The sequence below is a fragment of the Pezoporus flaviventris genome, unplaced genomic scaffold (genome assembly GCF_033815535.1).
Source record: "Pezoporus flaviventris isolate CSIRO_AGI_PZ_B2104156 unplaced genomic scaffold, CSIRO_AGI_Pfla_v1 ptg000070l, whole genome shotgun sequence".
In the NCBI taxonomy this organism is placed as follows: domain Eukaryota; kingdom Metazoa; phylum Chordata; class Aves; order Psittaciformes; family Psittacidae; genus Pezoporus; species Pezoporus flaviventris.
The window spans coordinates 3,042,049-3,062,701 of record NW_026892618.1 but is presented as its reverse complement, the minus strand read 5'-3'; the positions used below and the strand labels follow the sequence as shown (position 1 = coordinate 3,062,701).

The window sequence follows — 20,653 nt, the reverse complement described above, 5'->3', positions numbered from 1 at the left end:
TTGTCTATTTATCAGTACTTTAAAAGACAGCTGATTAATGTTATTTGCATATGAGCAACAGAATGTGTAAACATTGACTGGGGAGTCATACAAATGAATACGTTCAGCTAGATTCACAATAGCAACGTTTCGTCAAGGCTGAGTGTAGATCAACCTGGAAACGGTATCACCAAACTTGGCCACTTGCAGTATGTTAATATTTAATTGTCCTTTCTATTGCCTTTTCCCATAAAACTCCCTTCCAAATCCACTATGTACAGATTAATGCTTCTTCTGCAGTCAGCTGTAGGGGTTTGTTCGATGTCCAATCTGATTGAATGGGCAGCTCAGGGAAGTGGAATAGCAAGGAAGGGGCCACATGTTTTGGGGCTGGGTTAAATAATGAGTTTCCGGAATGGCTTAATAAATAATTTTTAATACTTCTTTAGCATCTTTCCTCTTAAGAGCCCAGGTTCTTTGTTCGTATGAACTCATTAAGTTCATCACCCACTAGGAACAGAAATAATATATTTGTTTTCACATAGGGTAACTGAGGCACACCCTAAGTACATTTTTTCTTTATTTCATTTTTTTCTGTAGGGTTTGTTTTTGCATATGGGAAATAAAATAGAATCCAGCTCATCTGTTTCTTTATGCAGTTTCCTGTGTTGTAGCCACAAAAGCATCCTTCCTCTGTACATAGACCATCTGCAATTAGAAAAAGAAAACAGAAAATATTCATTATTTCAACATTTGAATCACTTGTAAATGCCAGGAGTTTAATGTGGGTTTATTTTGCAGAAATAAACTCAAGTCAACATTAGATGTTGTGTGAGGGATACCTTTGCTGGTAACTCTTCTGGTAGAGTCATTGAGTAGAATGAGAGGACTGACTGAGAAATTATAGTGGACCTTAAGGTGGATATTCCTGGTGTGTTACTGTAGGTCAGGTACCAGGCTTTCTCTACGTCTTTGCTGTTGGCATTCTTTGGATAAGCATAAAACTATTCAAGTACAAATTATGTCTGTGTTAACTGCATAGTGTGGACTTCTGCTCCATGTCAGCATTGTTGTTTGAGCTTACTTGTCTGTATTGGGCTTTATTCAACATACAGCAACCAAGCAGTGCTCCAGGAGAAGCATTTGGTATGGCTTCTGAAGCGAGAAGCAGCACATAGTACAAACCCTTCCTGGTCTTTGTAAATATAGCTTGGGTTATTCATGAAGAGTGCAGCACATGGTGCACTATCTAGGGGATAGATGTTCAGCTGTTCATCATATTTAGCCTCACCATAACCATTTTCATCAAAATCAAATTAATTGTTGCAGCCTAAAGTAAAGGGGATGTGAGAAAGTAGTTATAGCCTATCTTTTGAAAGCTTTGCAAAGCTGTCCTCAACATCAGGCCATTTCCAAATGGAGCCAGCAAAAAATGGTGCAAGAAGAATGCGACTCATTGGTGAGAGCTGACATTTAACAGTTGTTACCATTAGATTCTAGGATTTATGTTGTATCCAGTCTGATACAACAGTCCAGTTTTCCCATTGCCACAAGTGTATCTGAACCCTACTTGGGTGATCTCCAAATCTGGGTGCCTGCAAAAAGGGGCAGTGCTGTTTTGCCCCTTGTCCTCTGTGCCTATCCATGTTTCATTACTTCTCTTTCACTGAATTTAGCAGTTGTGTAGTTGGAGGGTGGGACAAACCCAACATTCTGATTTTATGGAAGAATAGTCTCCTTATTGGAGTGTGGGGTGGTTGGTAACTTAGTTTTGTCAGGCTGCTGAGTTTGTCTAACTTGGCTATGGCTGCATTATTGGGGAAACTGGAAGAGTGCATGCCCAAGACTGGAGGGATCAGCAAAGTGGGAGAGAGGGGTGTCTCTCTCTAAAATGCAATTCATAGACCTTCGCTCACACTTGGCAGCAATGTCTGTCCTTTCTGTGTAAGGGCCTTGTGCATGGGGCCCATCCCCATAAGGAAATGTTAATGTTAAATATTATTCCAAAAGTGGAAATGATCTCATTCTTCCTACAGCTTATTTGTTTTTTTCTCTTATTGATTTACTCTTATTACTGTTTATGGGAAATAGCTGGTTGCATCCAACTTGTCAAGCAATTCAGATCACTGCCTGAAAGACTTCTTTATTTGCCTCTCCACCAGTCTGCAGCCTTACACGCTGCTTGCACTAAACTGCTATTTCTGTTCAAATTTCCTACAAGTAACTCCACTTGTCTAGTCTCCACTTGACAGATACAGAAATGGAAGCACAATGGTACTTTGTCACTTTACAAGGCAATAGAGACTAACACCTTGGAAAGGAATGGTGAGAGCTGTTCTGTGGGAACACAAGTGTTGCTTTTCTTTCTTCCTTTCTTCCTGTAAAGCCCATACCTTTGTAGATGGCCTGTGTTCAATGAAGAGTCCTTCTTACTGATGAGTCTTGCTCCTTTTCTCAGTGGAGAGCATACTTAGCCCTCAGGACATGCTGCAAGACTGTTCTATTCTGAAGGCTTTCTTGGTGGCAAAGGTTTGCTCTTAGAGAAGTTGTCATCATCTTCTCTCATTCTTGTCATAATTGATTTAATCTTGAAAGTGTATGAAACTGGATTCTTTAAGATTTTTATTTTTTAAAAATCTGGAAATTTGCTCATTCTTGCATGTTTAACTGGCGCATAGCAGCTACATATAGCCTTAGTATCTTATAGAAACTTAAGCAGATATCCTCTGTTGCTTTTCCCTCTCACTTCCCCTTGCAGCTGGGTATAGCTGGAGCTTTTCCCCACACCCTGCTTTTGCCTCTCTTATGCTTTAAGTAGGAAAACAGATAACAGAATCAAATCTCTGAGATAAATTTAAAGGAAAACACCACCCATTCTGAGTGATTTTTCTAGGGCCAAGATGGGAGAATGACCTTCAACAGGGAACTAATGCTCATCACAGACCTCATTATCACTCACTTCAGTGCAATCTTTTATTTCCTTTTTCTTTTTTTTTTGTCTTATCTTCCTAGAAGGGTGGATATGTGGTCATGTAGTATCATAGCATAGCCATAACAAAACACTCCTCTGGTCACTCTTCAGCCTTAGAGGAAATTAGCAGTTGGGACAATAGGCAGTAGGCTGCAGGAAGATTTCATGAAGGCAAAGCTCTGTAAGTCTGCCACTGTAAGAGCTGGTTTTCTCCATACCCAAATCTCAGAAGGATAAGTCCCAGCTACCCACGTGCAGTATATTATTGTTCTGAAAGTGATCTATAGGCTGATAGTGATATATATCTTCTCAAAGAGGTATAAATGCTGAAATGCAAAACCGCAGTTCTGTTGACTGTTCTCCCCTAAAACAGTCTGCTAATAAGGCAGTATATAATGCTTTCTCTTTTCAGTTGCCCTTGTTACCACTCTAGGGTTCAGATATTACCATTAGGGCTTCTTCATGAAATAATATTTCTTTCTGCACCTTTGATACTGATGTCCAGAACTCCTGATGGTTTGGTGGTAAAACTGTGGCACAGCTCCGTCCTCGCCATTCCAAATCTACTTCCAAACTTTAGGCAGTAGGAAGGTGGCACCATGTATCCTCTCTTGTGTCAATGACTGCACACGTCTTTTCATCTTTGTGTATGCTGGGCCTCATCAGGGTAGTCTGCTTTACGTGCCAACAGCTGTTGTCTTCTCCAAAAATCAGAGTTAAAGAAATGAACTGTCGTAGTGGGATTTGAATGGGCAAGCATCTGTTCTCCAGTACTGCATATAGTAAGATGTACTACCTGCATTTGCAGATTTTTAAAGCCAGAGGGATCTGTTGTGCTCATTAACCCTGACTAGAGGCATTGCATAGGCTATAGCCAGTCATTGATGTTCTGCATCTCACTTAGCAGTCAGCTTCTTTGTTGGCAGACTTATCACGTGTAATTACTATACTTAATTTGATTGATGTGACCTAAAAAGAGCCTAGTAAGAGTCAGGGGTTTGAACATTCATCAGTAAAAATAAAAAAAAACCTTAGTGTTTTCTTCTCATCCAGCATTCTCCAATGCAAAAGTACTTCCTAGTTCCCAAAACTGAATCCTCCCTCTGCTCCTGCTTCCCTAGGCTCCTTAGAAAATAGAAAGGCTTTACAGCATGCCTAAAATTAAAAAGCAGAGCTTCTTTGATCAAAGCTGAAAATGTGTTATGATTTCAGGGAAACTTTGTGCAGGTTCCAGGCTAGAAGCTCCTTTTTGTATTCTTTACTTCTGTCCTACGTTGTGTCTCTTGGCCATGGAAAAGCCAAATGTAGAGAAATGCACTGTGGCTGAATTTGACTTTTGGATGGCTGTACATGTTTTGGAGTGGGCCATATCTTTCATTAGACCTTGGTATAATTTTATCCAGAAAACCAATAGTTGGAGAGGAAGCAGATTTTTTGGTCATTGATCTTGCTCTGTTCATAATTATTTCATGATCCAAAACACTACAGCAAAATATTTAGCATGGGCTCTTTTTTTTTTTTTTTCCCGGTTATTTTAGCAGGTCTTGGAACAAGGCTTTCTTGAATATGCCTGGATGCAAGTACCTGCTAAAAGCTGAGAAAATGCTTAAGTGCACAGGAATGCAATTACTTCAGTAGATAGAAGAGCTTCCTGTTTTTAGACACTTCTAAGAGGACTAAGATTTGCAGCACTGAAGCTTGGGGAGATCCAGGAGAAAGGAAAGATACAAGTGAGCTAAAGCAAGCTATGAAATGCCATTGTTAGCTTTTCAGCAAGCTACTGATTTCTTTTGTTTCCAAGAAATTAAAATGCATCAATTCAGGTGACGTGGGATACACTGGAAGAGAGAGATGGCCACATGGCACTGCAAGTCTAGTTCCCTTATTGTGTTTTGTGTTTCATTTGGTCATGCAGGATGCTTGTCCTGAGCTGACCTCCCATCTGGAGCACTATGGAAACAGCAACATGTGGATACACCAGCATCTCTATTCCCTTCCTGTTCCTAGCTTTAGCCCTCTGTCCTTGCTGGTGGAGCAGAAGTACACCCTCTGTTTTCTCTCTTTAAATGAGGCTAATGGGGTGGGGGGTGGGGGGAGTCCTATCTTGCAGCTACGCATGCATGCACGGTAGAGCAATTTGAGTGGGTACTGTTAAAACCCAAATGGTTAGATTTTCTTTAAAAGCCCTCCATAAGGAAAATAACATAAGTTACTTGAAAGGACTGAGCTCATGAAGATTTTGGTATGTCATTGTAAGTAATTCAATGCTGAGTGAGTGTTCTAAGTACAGGATGTCTCAAAATGTACCGTTAACTTTGGGACAGTGCTATTGATAGTAGAGCATAAAGAATGTAATTGTATTGCCGAAGGTTGAGGCAAATGGAGCTGAGATGGAAATGACCTTTTTAGTGGATTTGTGTTTCTAAACTTTAGGTGACCAGTCTCCCATTGTTAGTGAAAGCAAAGGTTATGATGTTTGGATCAAAAGTTTTTTTGTAACTTGGTGTGGGCCAAAGATTAAATGAAAGAAAACAGTGCATATATTTTATCTAGGTGTAGGTATATATAGTTTATATATATACACCCATATACATATATATTTTTGTACATACATACGTCTTTTATCTTTTCCTGTCAGGGAAATGAATTTGTGTTTGGCACTGTGCACTCCGCTTATTGAAAGTAGCAGAGAACTGAATCAGGGCCACTGTTCATGGGAGGCTTCTGCTGCTCAGCTTTGGTGAATAGCAGGAAATCCTGGAGTGCAGCACAAATCCAATATTCAGGGTTTATTCCATATTAGGAAATATTTCCTTATCATTACTGTGGGTGTGTCGGAATGATTTGTGAGGTTCATTTCTGTGAGCCAAATTAGAAGGTGAGGCTGTGTTGCCTGCTTCTCACCTCTGGACAAACTCCATGGGAAGGAATGAGCAGGCTCTGCCTGGGGAAGTGTGGCCCTTTTCAGTCAGTGCAAGTAAAACCAACTTCACCAAAACTGTTTTAGAAGTCGTTTCAGCTTGGTGCAGTTCCTCAATCTGGGTTACACAGCTTCTTGTGCTGGCACAAAGCATCAAGCGGCAGCAGGAGAGAAACAAACAGATGGTTGGATGGAAAGTGGGACAGGTTCTTTCAGAAACAGTACTGGCTAGTGCCAAGTTACAGTGTGCATGCAACTGTGGCTTTTGTTGGGGGAAGGGACATTGGTGGTTTCAGAGGGGATTTTTGCCCACTGCCCCTCCTTGACATTTTAGGGTATTTATAGATTTAGGAGTCTACCCCAAGGTAGGAAAGTAACTTCCTTCATTTTGAAAGCATCTTTTACTTGGGCGCATTGGGTGAAAAGCTCTTGCAGAGTTTAGGTGGCATCTTGGAGCCAGCCACTGACACCCCAAGTTGTTCTCTGGGCCTCACCGTCCCCCACATTTCCCTGGTGTCATCAGTGCTAGAAGCGCAGCAGCCGCTGAGGCAGCAGGACCTGTGTAGCATCTCTATCCCAAGTCCTGTGGGTTTGAACGTTTCTTCAGGGTTTTCTCACGATCATGGGGGTCAGACACTGGGAGTGTCCACCACTTTTGGATTACGAGCTGGGGCTGGGCGAGTCATGGAGTGCTCTCTGCTTTTAGCTGTGACTGTAACGGGCAACTCGCCCAGATGCTCTGGGGGGAAAGCAAGAATGACTTAAAATGGCTAAAACATTTGAATATCTTTTGCTTTTAAATAGCAAAGCCTGTTCCAACAGGGCTAATTTTACTCAGGTTTAGTGCTGCTTTAAATAGAACAAATATAATTCATGCTGTAACTTTAAAGTAGCAAAACTTACTAGAACATAACACACATTGAGGAATGAGTAAGAAGCTAAAGGAAATGAAGTATATAAATGAGGTAAATGAAAGTTGAAGTGTCAGTGCCATTTTGTTGCAGTCTTGTTACTTCATTTTCCCTTCTCAGACTGCTGTAAAAAGTGGAGGATCTCGGAAAGATCTGGTCTTGGCAATTAACATTGAAAAGAAGAAAAACCTGCATGTGAAGTAATCATCTGATTTGTTTTATTTGGCATAAAATGTTGCTTCCTTCAAGTAACAAATAAAATAGGGGCTTGTGAATGGTGATACTACTGAAAACATGAATTATGTAGGATCATAATATTTATTTTTCTTTTTGAAATGTACCTCAGAGCAGTGCTTGGCAAACATGCTGATCTGATAACTAGGAACTTCAGTAACAGGAGTAGCACAGCTAGCATCATCCAGATGCCAGAATAGGACTATTAGGTAAAAACCTATTGAGCTGTAAGGTTTTTTTATTGAAATAAGTGAACTTTGGGCAGGGTTCTGTTCTGAACATGGAAATCTATGTTTAGTAATAACACAAGTATTAAGATCAAGCTCCAAGGGGTTGAAAAATGCTGGCCCATAATTGACATAGCTTGGAGTAGTGGGGTTTTGTTGTTTGCCTGCTGTTTGGAGGCTTCAGAATCCTGTAGTGTTTTGTTTGTCCCTGGAGCTTTCTCAAAAGCTTTGGAAGTGTATTTAAAGCGGGTTATAGAAAAAGAAGGCAGTGAACCTCTCCAGGAGAAGGTTTGGTATAAACAATTGGACAGTGAAAATATGCACAGCACAATTGCCAAACTTGTGCTAGCAGAAACTGTAGTGCAGAAAGTAATTTTCCCTCCAGCTGATACCACGTTATGACCACTTTCTCCTTCTGTTTCATCACTGGAACTATCAGCTGTTGTACAACATTTTTATCTTTGCTTTCTGTTTGTATGTCAGCTCATACCACGTACAGTTGCATGTTTCAGAAGTTGCTTGGGGTGCCTGTGTGGCTGCTGCTCCAGCTGCTGCTCCTCCCCTTACTCCTGCTGCTATGTCACACCACCTCATCTGGCTGAGCCTTTGGTTGCTTTTTTCATCTATCTGTCCCTGCCCACTGCCTTTTGGTGTGAATCATGCTGTTATTTGTGTACAGTGGGTTGTTTTTTCTATTTTTTTTATTTCCTCATATATACAGATCTCCTGTCTCTTTGTGTGAGAATCTGAACACTTTGGAGAGAGCAGGCTGGCACCCTTATTTGAAGCTTTGCTGTGTCCGTGCTGTTTTCCTAGACAGAACTTCATTTTTCAGATACAGTCTTTGCCAGCGGTTTTAGTGAGTTGCTTTGCTGCCTTGTCTGTAAGGAGCCACGCAGCGTTACTAAGTCCACTCTAGCTTCTCACCCAGAAGAGCTCCAGCACAGCGCACAGTGGTGATAACTGGTGTTTCTGAAGGTACTTGCTTTATTGAGCTGTATTTGTTTACTTTGGAACAGGTCTGGCACTGAAACCCTCTCCTTTCTTTTTTACCTTCTAATGCTTGAAAAATACCATTTGTATACTTCATTTCGGGAGGAAGTTGAATGCCAAAATGTGTCATGCTGAGAAAATGGGAACTTTGAAAGGCAGAAATATGTTTCAGTATCTGCCTTACCCAGAGGCTTTCATTCAAGAGCCAATTCCCTCGGAATGTAAATTGAATCTTTATAAACTTTGCAATTTTACCCTTTTTGCTGCTTTCCTAATTGCTGGGCTCTAGGGGTGTGCTTGGGTGCCAAAATTATTTCAACCTTTTTGTGATGTAGCTGTTTTGGGAGGAAGGATTGGTGTTTCCTGTTCTGCTGATGTTTGTAGCTTTACATTTTAAATCCAAGTCAGAGACCCAGAAGCATGCTGTCATTCTGTCATGCGGTAAAAAACAATGCTTTTCTCTCCAAGAGAATTGTATTGGTGTTTGCTTGTATAACTTAAATATGCACCAAGTCCAGAGTAAATTTGTTAGGGCTGCTGTATAATTATGCTATAGACATACTTTCAAAAATAAGAATATTTCCACTGTGTGACTTAAGTCCACATTAATTTGATAGTATAGATCAACTTTATTTGATAGTAAGAACAAGCTATATGATATAACACAGTTGTGCAGGAGACTCGCCTGTAGAGACTGGCACTTTCAGACCAGTTATTGCGGAATTGGAGCCCAGTTGCGATACCCACCACTGTCTAACTGGCACAGAGTTGTTATTTTTGCAGACAATCTTTGTGATAGAGAGCAAGGATTGATAAAATAGGTTACTGTAGTATCCTGAGAAATGTAAAACCCTCTAATAAGGAAGACAGCTGGAAAGACAGTTTCAGTTTTCACTACTTGTAGCATACTTGCATGTATTTATATTCTCACTGAAGTGAGAAATCATTAAAAATGTAAATGTGAAAGGTTTGAATAATATGCTAGAAGGATCTGAAATTCTGAATTTACCTGCTTTGGGGAGTGATGTTGGGTTTTAGTGAGGGGTTTTCAGTGGTGGAAATTTTCAGGAAAATCAATTGACAGTTTAACTTAGAGATGCTGGGAGTGCAAACTGAAGTTGTAGTAAACTGGAGGCCACTGCTTGGCCTTTCTCTGATTCTCAATCAGGGAAGATCTGGGAATGAAAAGATCAACGTATGCTTTGACCAGGCAACATTGTTCTACAAGAAGGGAGAGGTCCCTTCCAACTGAAATACTCTATTCTGTAGTAAGTCTGGAGAATCTTCCTTACAGAAGACACTCAAACTCCAGTGTGTTAGCATTGGGCCTGCTGTCCCCTTTCTGTGCTTGTCCCATGCTATCCCTCATCCTTTGGGAACATCCTTCAGCTCCTTCCCACTCTGCTGCTGTTCCACCTGCCTCTGGGGGCAAGATTTTCTGCAGCTGCTGCACATCTGTAACTCCTCATCTGCTTGCCCTAGGTGCTTGCTACTGAACCAAGCAGGCATCAGGAGAAGGGCTCCCTCCTGCTGTGAGGTTAGCCATCCATCCAGAAGGCACAGCCTCTGTTTCTGGGCCAAGGAGCACATACAGCCTCTGTGCTTCTGGCATCTCTGAGATACTGTTCTGCAGCTGTGCACTGCTCAGTGTCTCCTGTCCACTAGTTGGATTTGATGTCTCTATCTCTCTCTCAATCTCTCTCTCACAGCCAGTGTTCTTTTTTTTCCCCAAAGTAACAGGCCCTTTGGAAAGAAACGCCTTTGGTCCTCATCAGCCAGAGGAGTTTTGGCCAAATGTGGTTGGCTGGTTTAATATGACCTTATTCATGGTCCAGAGAGCCTAATGCAAGGCTGGTGATGCAGCAGGAGTGGAATGGTTCCATTATGCAAATGGAATGAATTTGGGTGAATTAGTAGATTTTTGAGGGCATTTCCAAGAACTATGGGTGGCACCTTTTCAAAACATTCCTGTTAATGTGATGAGGTCAGTAGCAGTGTGCTGTCAATAAAAGGCCCCATTTTGAAGCTTCTTCCTTCCCCCCCTCGTCTCCTCCAGCATCATTTGTTTATAAAGGCCATGCTTAAGGACTTTACTTTGTTATTTCCAACTGAATATTTCATTTGGGATGTGGATTTGTGCTTTGTTTTGAGGTTTGTTAGCGGAAGCAGAGAGGCCAGAGGAAAAAGGATGAAGAGTTTTTCTGTGCTGTGGGTTGACATAGGATTTTGCAGGGTATCTTGTGTCTCCTGCTAGGTTTGTGCACTTTCCTGCTTACTTTGGGGAACCTGGAGGGCACTCTTTGGTTTATAAAGGTGCTTATTTTGTTGTTTACAAAGGTCATTGTTTTGTTGTGGGGTGGGTTTTCTGTTTTGTTTTGTAACTGGGAACACCAATTGCACACTGAGCAAACATAAATTCTGCCTGAAGAAAAATTGTTGTGCTGTGGTACAACATGGTCTGAAGGCAGGGCTGGTGGGGTGTGCACAGGATATATGGGATGCTTTAAGGTCCCTTCCAACCCAAATCATTCTGTGATTCTATGCTGGAAGCAAGTGCTTCTGGTAATGTATCCCTCCTACTTTAGTGGAGGGGATAATGGTGGGTTTATGCTATGGTATGACAGTGAAGTCAATACAAGTTTCTTCTCCAGCAAACAGCTTTCTCTGAGTTTGCTGGTTTATGGATTGGCTTCTTGTCTGTGTTTTCCTACTATAGAACTACAGTGAGGGTCAGCCCTGCTATTTATAGCATGGTGTACTAGTGCCAGAATTGTTATCTCCTTTTTACAGGCTTAATAAGATCAAGTAACTTAGATTTGCTATTTGGTAATGTCTGCATTTGTGAGTATAGGCGCATCAGGAAAACAAATTAACAGGAAATAGAACTGCAGGTTATTTTATCCTACCAGGAATACAAGATGTGCAAAGGATAAATATCCTGTTGCTTGCCAGTGCTAGAAGTGTCCTCATTATACCTTAAGTAAAGGTTAATCCATTTCAAGCCTGGGTTAATGCTGCTCTATCCTGATACTCCGAAATGACCATAAGATGGGGTTTTACTCTATTAGGTAATTTCTTGAAATAACTTAATCACAGATGCCAGTGTGTGGTCAGCAGTTGCTCCGTTTGATTTAGGTGTGTCAATACGCTATAGGTTTTTCCACTCAGATACCCGGTTTATATTTCTTTTCTCACCTGTCAATGGAGAAAGAGAGTATAATATTGTACAACAGACTCAGTAGGGAGAGCAGTGAGAAGTTCCCCAGCTTTTGGAGAGGTGTCCAATCTGTAGTACATGTGTGAAGAGTAGAACCCCTCAATTTTTAGTAAAGGCTATTAAGAGTTGACAGCTCTCATCTTTCTGTAGTAGAAAATTGAAGGGGATAAAAGTGATTAAAAAACAGAAATATTGACATCATCCTGAAGCAGCTGTAGAGCTATTAAAACCTCTTTGTATGTGTATAGACAGCTAAATTTTTATTCTTGGAACTTCAACATCTTGCACACTGCAAAATACACAGCTAAAATAATATGTACATAATACTATAAAACTCCTTTATTTGTGACGCATCAGCTGCATTTCTGGCAACAGATATCTTATTGTTGCACCAATGAAATTAAAAATCCATGAGAGAAAATCCCGTCCTCACAGAGGGGAGCAGTCAAATCCGCAACAAAAAAAAACAGGCAGAATTAAGTAATTTCCCTATCCTGATGTGGACATACAAGTTTTCTTCCATATGAAAGTTTTAATCAGTTCACCTTAAAAGGTATTAAGATCTGCTTGAAGTTCGTAAGCCTAATTTAGGGTTTGTCTTCCTTAAAATCCCCTGGTGAAATGGAAGGGGATTACGTAAATAGTCAAAAGGAAGTGTACGTACTTCTGTGGAATTTTCCAAAACCAACCCCAAATAACCTGATCAAATGAGCATGGGGCTGAGGTCCTGCTATTCGTGGCTCTCCTTTGTGAGGCTCTTTTGAAGTGCCTCAACCCACTTCCAGGTAGGGCATGAGTCTCAGGACAAATTGTACTTCTTTTTACATCTCCCCTGGCTTCCCTGGACCAGATGCAAGGGACTCAGGACTGCCCTAAGATGTCTTTTTCCAGCATTAAAAGCATTGTTCTAGTATGTCCAAGTTCTTTGGGTTTGAGATCAAAGCTATTGAAGAGAACAGCCCTTCTTCTGTCCTCTTTCTTCCCAGTTTTTAAGTGCTCAGTGACCACATGCCCTGACCTTCAAGTACATCATTTATATGGGCAACACATTTACAGCTGCATAAGATGATTTCCCCATAGATTTGTGAATCCAAACACAGGCAGGTCTGTAAACGAACAGCTACTTCAGAAAATGCTTGTTTCATTGGCAGCATGGCACAGAGGTGGCTGGAAATTAAACAGAAACACTGGTTGCCTAATGGCCTTGCGGTAAGGAAGGGTTTTCTATTCTTGGCGGTTGGTTGTTGCTTAAAAAAAACGGCCAAAAAGAAAACCAAACCCCAGCAGCAGCAGTTTCCCATTTAAAATATGGCAGCTGCATTATTTCATTTCAATGCAATGATTTCTAGAAGCCCTCCCCAACTTTCCCCATGTAATTTTGTTGAGCATCTTTTAAGATTGAAAGATAGTTGATTACTTTCTTCTGTCCTTGAAATAGGTTCTTCTCTGGATGGGATTAGGGATTTTCTCAGTTTACTTTTCCATTTTATCCTGTCCTTTTGTAGCACCTAGAATTTCTGGAGTCTGAAATTGTTGTAGAGTTATGATGTATCCAGCTGTGGGAGGTGCTTGGTCCTCCTCTGGCTTACTCCTTTCCACTCTGCCAGCTCTTCTCTTGCCCAAGCTGGGCTCAAGCCTGCTGGAGGTACATTTTCCTCATTCACGAACAAGGCCTGTAGCCTGCATAATTCTTTGCTATAATTCACCCTTTGTTTTTCCAATTGGTTTGGTTTGGGTTTTTTTTTAGAGAGTGGGTAATAGGCCCTCCTGCTATCTTGGGATAATTTTATAATACAGAAGGTTTTTTTTTAATGGATTTTCTTCTATCTAAAGAACAGTGCCTTTCCTGTGAATTCTGTAGTGTCTAAGAATTTGGTGATGAAGAATGGGAAAGAAAAAAATATATGTGTATATATAATTTTTGTATTATTTTTTCCAAGTGAGTAATGATGTGACATGCTCTGTTTCAGTACATGTTACCATGGCGATGACTGCAGGGACTACAACATCCTTTCCCATGAGTAACCACACCCGGGAGAGGGTGACGGTGGCCAAACTTACACTGGAGAACTTCTACAGCAACCTAATTATACAGCACGAAGAGAGAGAAACCAGGTACTGGCTTCATCTTTTCTTGGTTGGCTTTTTGCGGTGTTTCTTTAAGGGCACTTTGATTCCCCATTCTTGTAAGGTTGGTTTTTTTTTCTGCTTGGTAGCAAGGAGCTTATCCCTGAAGGACACAGGCTACATTGCAGCTGCTGGCTGTGAACATCCCCTGCTACTGTAACAGTCACTGAGTGACAGAGGACCTCCACTATAGACATCTCATACAATCTCATCAGGTTATTACTACTTTGTGAAAACTGCTCTGTGCAGTGTCTTATTTTGCAGCACATGCAAGGTTTCTGCCTCAGCATGTGAGGTTGGTAATCTCCAATTCTTAAAACTCTACAGAGGCAGATGCTGCAGAGCTGCTGATGAATGGTAATTTGGGTTTGTGGTGTCTATTCATGCTCTGCAGCATGGGGCTCATGCCAAGACTCCCAAACCCTGCAGAAGGGTTACAGGAGGTGGGGAAAAGGACTGACAGGAGTGATGGGGTAAGGAAAGGAGGCAGGGAGTTGGGGGTGGCCTGGAGTGGAAATAAGGGGCAGTAAAGAGCATAGGGTTGGTAATGGAGGGTTTGAGAGGCTCTTGGGTAGGCAGGAAGAATTCTGGGGATAATGCAGTTCCCACCTCTAAATTGTTCTTGGGTGGTGCTAACTGGTGCTCTGTGGGAGTATGTGTTGGTCATCTCCACTTTAATTTTTCTCATCTGTGCCCAATTCTGCCTCTGATGTGGTGAAGTGCTGCTTGAATTAAGTGTCAACACACCAGTATTTGATGATAATGAATGTTGTATTTCAAATTGTCATCAGCATGTGAAATTATCATTCCCCTGGTAATATGTTTTTAATTGAGGGGTTTTCAGCTGAGCAGCAGGGTTTCTCTCTTCATCATATTTAGTCATTATCCCACGTAATTGAGTTGCTTCTAGTTAGGAGAATAGAGTGTCTGCTGAGGGCCTTTAATTTAGGGGATCCTGCTGTACTTCCCAAAGTGCAGAAAGACACCAGTAGCGAGCCTTCAAACTCTTTGCTGCTGCTAGTGGGTGATGAACTTTCTGAAACCTGCACCCAGAGAGTCATAAAGAAGTGTGCCATGGGTAGAAAAAGAGGGGTCCAGTAGACATGTGAGGGTAGTGAGACACTGGAACAGGTTGCCCAGAGAAGCTGTGGCTGCCCCATCCCTGGCATGTTCAAGGAGAGGTTGGATGGAGCTTTGAGCAACCTGATTTAGTGGAAGGTGTCCCTGCCCATGGCAGGGGATTGGAACTGGGTGATCTTTAATGTCCCTTCTAACCCAAACCATTCTATGAATGTGTGTCGCCACATGCTGACCCCCTGACATCTGTAGGGTAACCCTCAGGCTTCACTCACCACTCAGATCCTCCCAGCCTGGCATGGCACCAGCTGGACGAGCCCCAGGACCAGTGAGCCCTGGCCTGGGCAGGACACTGGGTGATGATGACCCTGGGGGGGTAGAGTTAGTTGGCCCAAGAGTAAGGGGAGCAGGACCAGATGTGTGAGCAGAGAGAGGTCAGCAAGGCTGGGGTGGGGGATAGTGGTGAAAGCTGGAGCTGGCTGAGGTGTTGGAGGTAGAGCTGAGATAGAAACGGTGGGGAAAAAAGAAGTGTTTATTCTGATTGGTTACCCAAATTGGTGAAACCAGCTTTGCTTCAACAAGGTTATATGAAGAAGTACAAATCAGTAGAGTGATTGTATGTTTGGACCTTGAATGCCTAATTGTGCAAATACTTAAGTACTTGCTTGAATTTGCTTATGCATTTTTAACAGCTTTGATCACAAATGAATAAATGGGAGGAGAGGCCAATAAGTCTTCGAATTTCCATTTGATGCAAATTCTCTGGTATCTGGAATATGTGAAGTAAAAGAGTTGTCTTGCTGTAGTGTTCCATTTGTTTTTCATTAATATTTAAAGCAATCTCTGTTTTTCCCCTTCTCAGGCAGAAGAAGCTAGAAGTGGCTATGGAAGAGGAAGGTCTCGCAGATGAGGAGGTAAATACTACTTAAGTAACCTCTGAAGAGACTGCTTTGCTTTTGTTTCCCTACTTGAAATTGGCATTTGAGAAGCTGACGGGACCATTAGCTAGCATGACAGTATGTTTTATTCTGTAAATGAATGTTGCCCCTATAAATAATTGTTTATTAGGGAAGCTGTGAATATACTTGAATGATACTTTGTATGCCACCCTTAGTCCTTATGAGGCATGTGGCCACAGCAAGTATATAGCATGCTTTTCAAAAATTAAACTTGTTTGCCATTCTGTTTGGGAAGAAAAAGCAGTGAGATGTGCTTAGAAGTGGATAGAATGCAAAATGCTGAACCATTTTTTCATTTAAACAGTAAATGGGTAAACCCTTGCTCCATTTAGATACAGATAAGGAGGGATCTGTGTTCGGTTGGCATCTCTCAGAACTTTGGTCAGTCAGTTGCTTTTCTGAGGCCCATCAAATCATGGGTGTCTGTACTGCCTTCAAGGGTTGTCAGGGAAATAAGTAGGAACAGTGCCTCGGTTATTTCTGAGGTGTGGCTGCCCTAACTTCTAGGAAGAGGGAAAGGCGAGCGTGAGTGTGTATTGCCATCTTGTGGTTTTAAATGGTGCTGTCACCCTAGTACAAAATGTGGCAGGTAGGTGCCTGATTGATGGATCTCGTTAAGGGTCTGAGATTCTCCCTGCATCTTTGGGAGCATTGATTGGTGTTTGTCTCCTCTCAGGCTGAATCTCATTGACATTTTTATAGAACAAAATATATGGCAGGATTGGACAGGTTTTTCTTTCAAATGCAAGTGTTTGCCTGCCATAAACCAAATGGATTTTGCTACAGAGAGTGTAAGTTGCATCTCTACTGCCTGTCAGGCTTCTTACTGCCTTTTTTGCACCCATTCTTTTCGGTGGGGGGCACGTTTCAGCTTTTATTGATCCTTCAGATGCCCAAAACCGAGAGTCCCTGTCTCAGGCAGCGACTTTGGCCTTTGGACTTTGTTTGAACCAGTGTGATTTTTTTTTTTTTCTTCATTATTTTTAATTACCATTTATTTATATCTAAGTATTAAAAATAATAAAATGACCTCCCCAGAAAAGTGAACCTGGGCCTCTGTATTGAAAACCCTGCTTGTGCGTCATACTCGTAGAAATTAGAATCATAGAATCATAGAATCGTTAGGGTTGGAAAGGACCTTAAGATCATCTAGTTCCAACCCCCCTGCCATGGGCAGGGACACCTCACACTAAACCATGTCACCCAAGGCTCTGTCCAACCTGGCCTTGAGCACCGCCAGGGATGGAGCATTTACAACTTCCCTGGACAACCCATTCCAGTGGCTCACCACCCTTATAGTAAAGAACTTCTTCCTTGTATCCAGTCTAAACTTCCTCTGTTTAAGTTTTAACCCATTACCCCTTGTCCTGTCACTACAGTCCCTAATGAAGAGTCTCTCCCCAGCATCCCTATAGGCCCCCTTCAGATACTGGAAGGCTGCTATGAGGTCTCCACGCAGCCTTCTCGTCTCCAGGCTAAACAGCCCCAAGTTTCTTAGCCTGTCTTCATATGGGAGGTGCTCCAGTCCCCTGATGATCTTCGTGGCCCTTCTCTGGACTTGTTCCAACAGTTCCATGTCCTTTTTATGTTGAGGACACCAGAACTGCACACAATACTCCAAGTGAGGTCTCATGAGAGCTGAGTAGATTCAAAAAGGCTTCTCCTTTTTGCATTTCTCTTTTCCATTAGGATTACAGAGAAATATTTCACAGGAAGGGAAAGTCTATATCTGGATTTTCTACTGTTAAATGACTTACAAACTTCTGTCCGTGTGTCCCCTTAGAAAAAACTGCGTAGGTCACAACATGCTCGCAAAGAAACAGAATTTCTGCGACTGAAGAGGACCAGACTTGGCTTGGATGACTTTGAGTCTTTGAAAGTTATAGGAAGAGGAGCATTTGGGGAGGTTTGTGGCATTTTTGCTTGAACGTGACATAATTATATTGAACATTAAAATGAAACATTTTAATTACAGAATAAAACGTTCCACTTGGGGAGTTTTATTGCAGAAGAACAGCTATTTGAATAATTGTGCAAGTGTGATAAGTAATGAATTACTTGCATTTCTCAAGGCCCCTGGAAAGCCCTGGGAGGTTTCCCACAACTTCCCAAACTGATGTTGCCCATGTGGACCCCTATGATTCTATTCTGTGATTTGCTGTTGCACAGCTCCTCTTGTGACACAAGGCAGGAATAATGTTTACCATCACATTATATCTGCTTCTGAATTTTAGTATGCACAATCTCACAGCTGCCTGGAATTTATGGTGCTTGCTAAGTTTTCCTAAAACAATAGCTACTTCAAACTGTCTGTTCATCAGTAGTATATGTGGTGTAGAAATATTCCTTTTTTCCATGTGTTTTTAAATGTTTAACAAAAGAACTTTTCCATGCTCAGCAACTTTGAGCTTTCCAGTAGATTCCATGCTGAGGTCTAAGTTCTGATGTATAAACGATTGATTGGGTTGTATTTCTCATTATAGGTGCGCCTCGTTCAGAAGAAGGATACAGGTCATATTTATGCAATGAAGATACTAAGAAAAGCAGATATGCTGGAGAAAGAGCAGGTTTGTGTTGTATAAGTCCCTTTGAGTTCAAACTTATGCTCTCTAGAAGATCGCTGAAGTTCTTTGTGCAGATCCTATTTGGTCATATTTTCCACTTTGAAAGCCCCAATAACGGTATAGCAGCCCAAAGCATCTATGGAGCTGCTAGCACAGTACAAAAGAATAAGCAGAAGTTAGGAAATAAGGTCATGTAACAACATTTTTAAATACGTTTTATTTGCAGTCTGTTTTGAATAGAAACAAAGTTGGGTTGGGTTTTGGTTTTGCTTTTCCTCCCTTTATCAGCACAGACCTTATAGTAATATGTAAAACTGCAGTTCAAGGAAAATGCTTCTTGAAAAGTAATATTGTGCCAAAGTGTAAACCGAGAGTATTTGACATTTTCTTTTGATGGTTAGATACCAACAGATATCCCACTGTTCAGTGGCTTTGTTTTCCTTTTTAGCTGGGTCTTGTGTTGTTTTGCTTTGGTTTTGTTAGTTTGGTTTGGTTTTTGCTTTTACTTTTTAGTTAATACACTCCAAATTCCTGGTAGGACACGGCAAGTACTTCGGCACCTCAAAGCAAGCAAATCAAGAGCAGATGTCTCAAGCATAAGGGCAGATAAGAGAGGTTTTTTCCTTATTAAACCCAAGTCCAAACCTTGCTCATCATTTGCTCTTGTATTACATTTCCCAGCAGTGGTACTTCTTTTTTTTTTTTTTTTTTTTTTCCTGGCACAGACGTTTTGTCTCCTCATGCCCATGTGCTGAATGTAGGGGACTAGAGGAGCAGCATGTTCTGCACAGCAGCCAGGATGTGTGTGGCCCTCTGGTCAAAGCCCTGTCCTGGTTTTGTAACCTGATGTGACAAGGAGGCTGAGCTCTGACTCTCCATTTCATTTGTGATGGAAATCTTCCCTGAAGAGTGTTTCTCTGGTATAATTTTCATTGCCTGATTTGTTCAGCGGAAAGCAACACAAGACACAAATGCAAGAAGATTAAGATTTTTTTTATTATTATTATTAACTTTTTTTCAAGCCTGATAGCATTGGGAGATATCCTGGCTGGTTTTTAAGCAAGGTTTTAATATTGTATTTTATAGCCACATTGAGGAGTGGAGGGTGGAAAGAAATATTTTCTGATGAGAATAGAGCTAGATAAATCAAAGTTGGAGTGCCTACTACAGAGAGAGAACCCAGTGCTCTGTGAAACCCTGTGGAAAGAACACGTACATGTAAAGATGCTCCTGGCCAGTAGAATTGGGAAAGAGATGCAGAAGACAGCCCTTGAAGCTGGAATAGTAGTACGTATTTTCTCTACAGAAGGTGTTTTCTGGGGTGTGAATAATGAAAATCTTAGAGCTGTTAAGAAGTATTTTCCCATGCATGTCTTTCATTTTCCTGAAGTATGAGGGTACATTCTAGTGAAACACACCATCCTCCTCCAATCTCTATTAGTAGTTCCCAGTGAATTCATGGAGTAACAGCCCTCTGTGTTTGGGGTTCTTTTCCCCCAAGGCTTCAGCTGGGGCTGGAATAGCCTGAGTAACGTCATATATTCTGAACCTCCCTTGCCCATCAGCAGCAGTGGTAGCTATATCAGTTCTGGACCAGCTTCACACACCTCACTTGGAGGAATGGCTCCATCTTTTCTTCACTTTGCCCCTGCTTACATAGCCCAAGACTTTTACCATTTTTGCACCGCTTCAGCACTGGCCACTGAGCTCATTGCTACCTGCCGTCATCTGTGGGCTGAAACTCATCACAGCCCTTTTCCCACTTGGCCAAGGCACATGCCATGCAGTTTAAATAAGGTTTGCTATGCAAAAGGAGCATGTGCATAGGAGCAGTCCCTGTGTATCATCTGGAAGGGGTACATGCACCATCATCAGCTTATACAATGGTAATTTGGGAACTAGACAGTAGTTCACTGTAAGTCAGGCATTTCTTTCTTCACAGCAATGAAGGAATTGGGTTTTGCAGGAAATAATTAGACACTGTCACTCTTCGTAGAGGAGAATTCCCAATGCTTGTCTTGCCAAGTTTAAACTGAGATATAGCATAGAAGTTGCTATTAGCAATAATGGCAGCACAGAAGTTGCTATTAGCAATTTGTTTCTTTGTATGTGTGTATGAGAAATCTGGTAACTTGTGACAGTAATCATAATGTATTTACCTCTTGGTTCTTGAATTCTTTAAGACCAGCTCTGGCCTTTTCTAATAACTTTATCAGTATTTGCAAATGGAATTTTTGTCTAAGCTTGCATCAGGGTCACTACATGTACCTTATTGTCGTGGTTTAAACCCAACCAGACAGCTCGTTCACTCACTCCCCCCCTTCTTGCCCTCCCCCTATGCCCAGAGAGACGGAGAGGAGAACTGAAAAGAATGCAACTCCCACAGGCTGAGATAAGAACAGTTTAGTAACTAAGGTATAACACAGATCACTACTGCTACCACCAATAATAATAATGATAAAGGAAATAGCAAG

The 20,653-nt window shown here is 41.6% G+C and overlaps 1 protein-coding gene across 1 annotated transcript in view; it reads left to right on the top strand.

Annotated features, from left to right (window-relative positions):
• STK38L (serine/threonine kinase 38 like) overlaps nucleotides 1-20,653 on the top strand; it is a 48,709-nt gene that overhangs the window by 15,292 nt on the left and 12,764 nt on the right. The window contains exons 2-5 of the mRNA XM_061472130.1: nucleotides 13,423-13,567; nucleotides 15,519-15,570; nucleotides 17,399-17,521; nucleotides 18,099-18,182. Of these exons, the coding sequence (XP_061328114.1) occupies nucleotides 13,434-13,567; nucleotides 15,519-15,570; nucleotides 17,399-17,521; nucleotides 18,099-18,182 (393 nt within the window). The 5' untranslated portion in view covers nucleotides 13,423-13,433. The remainder of the gene's footprint in view (nucleotides 1-13,422; nucleotides 13,568-15,518; nucleotides 15,571-17,398; nucleotides 17,522-18,098; nucleotides 18,183-20,653) is intronic.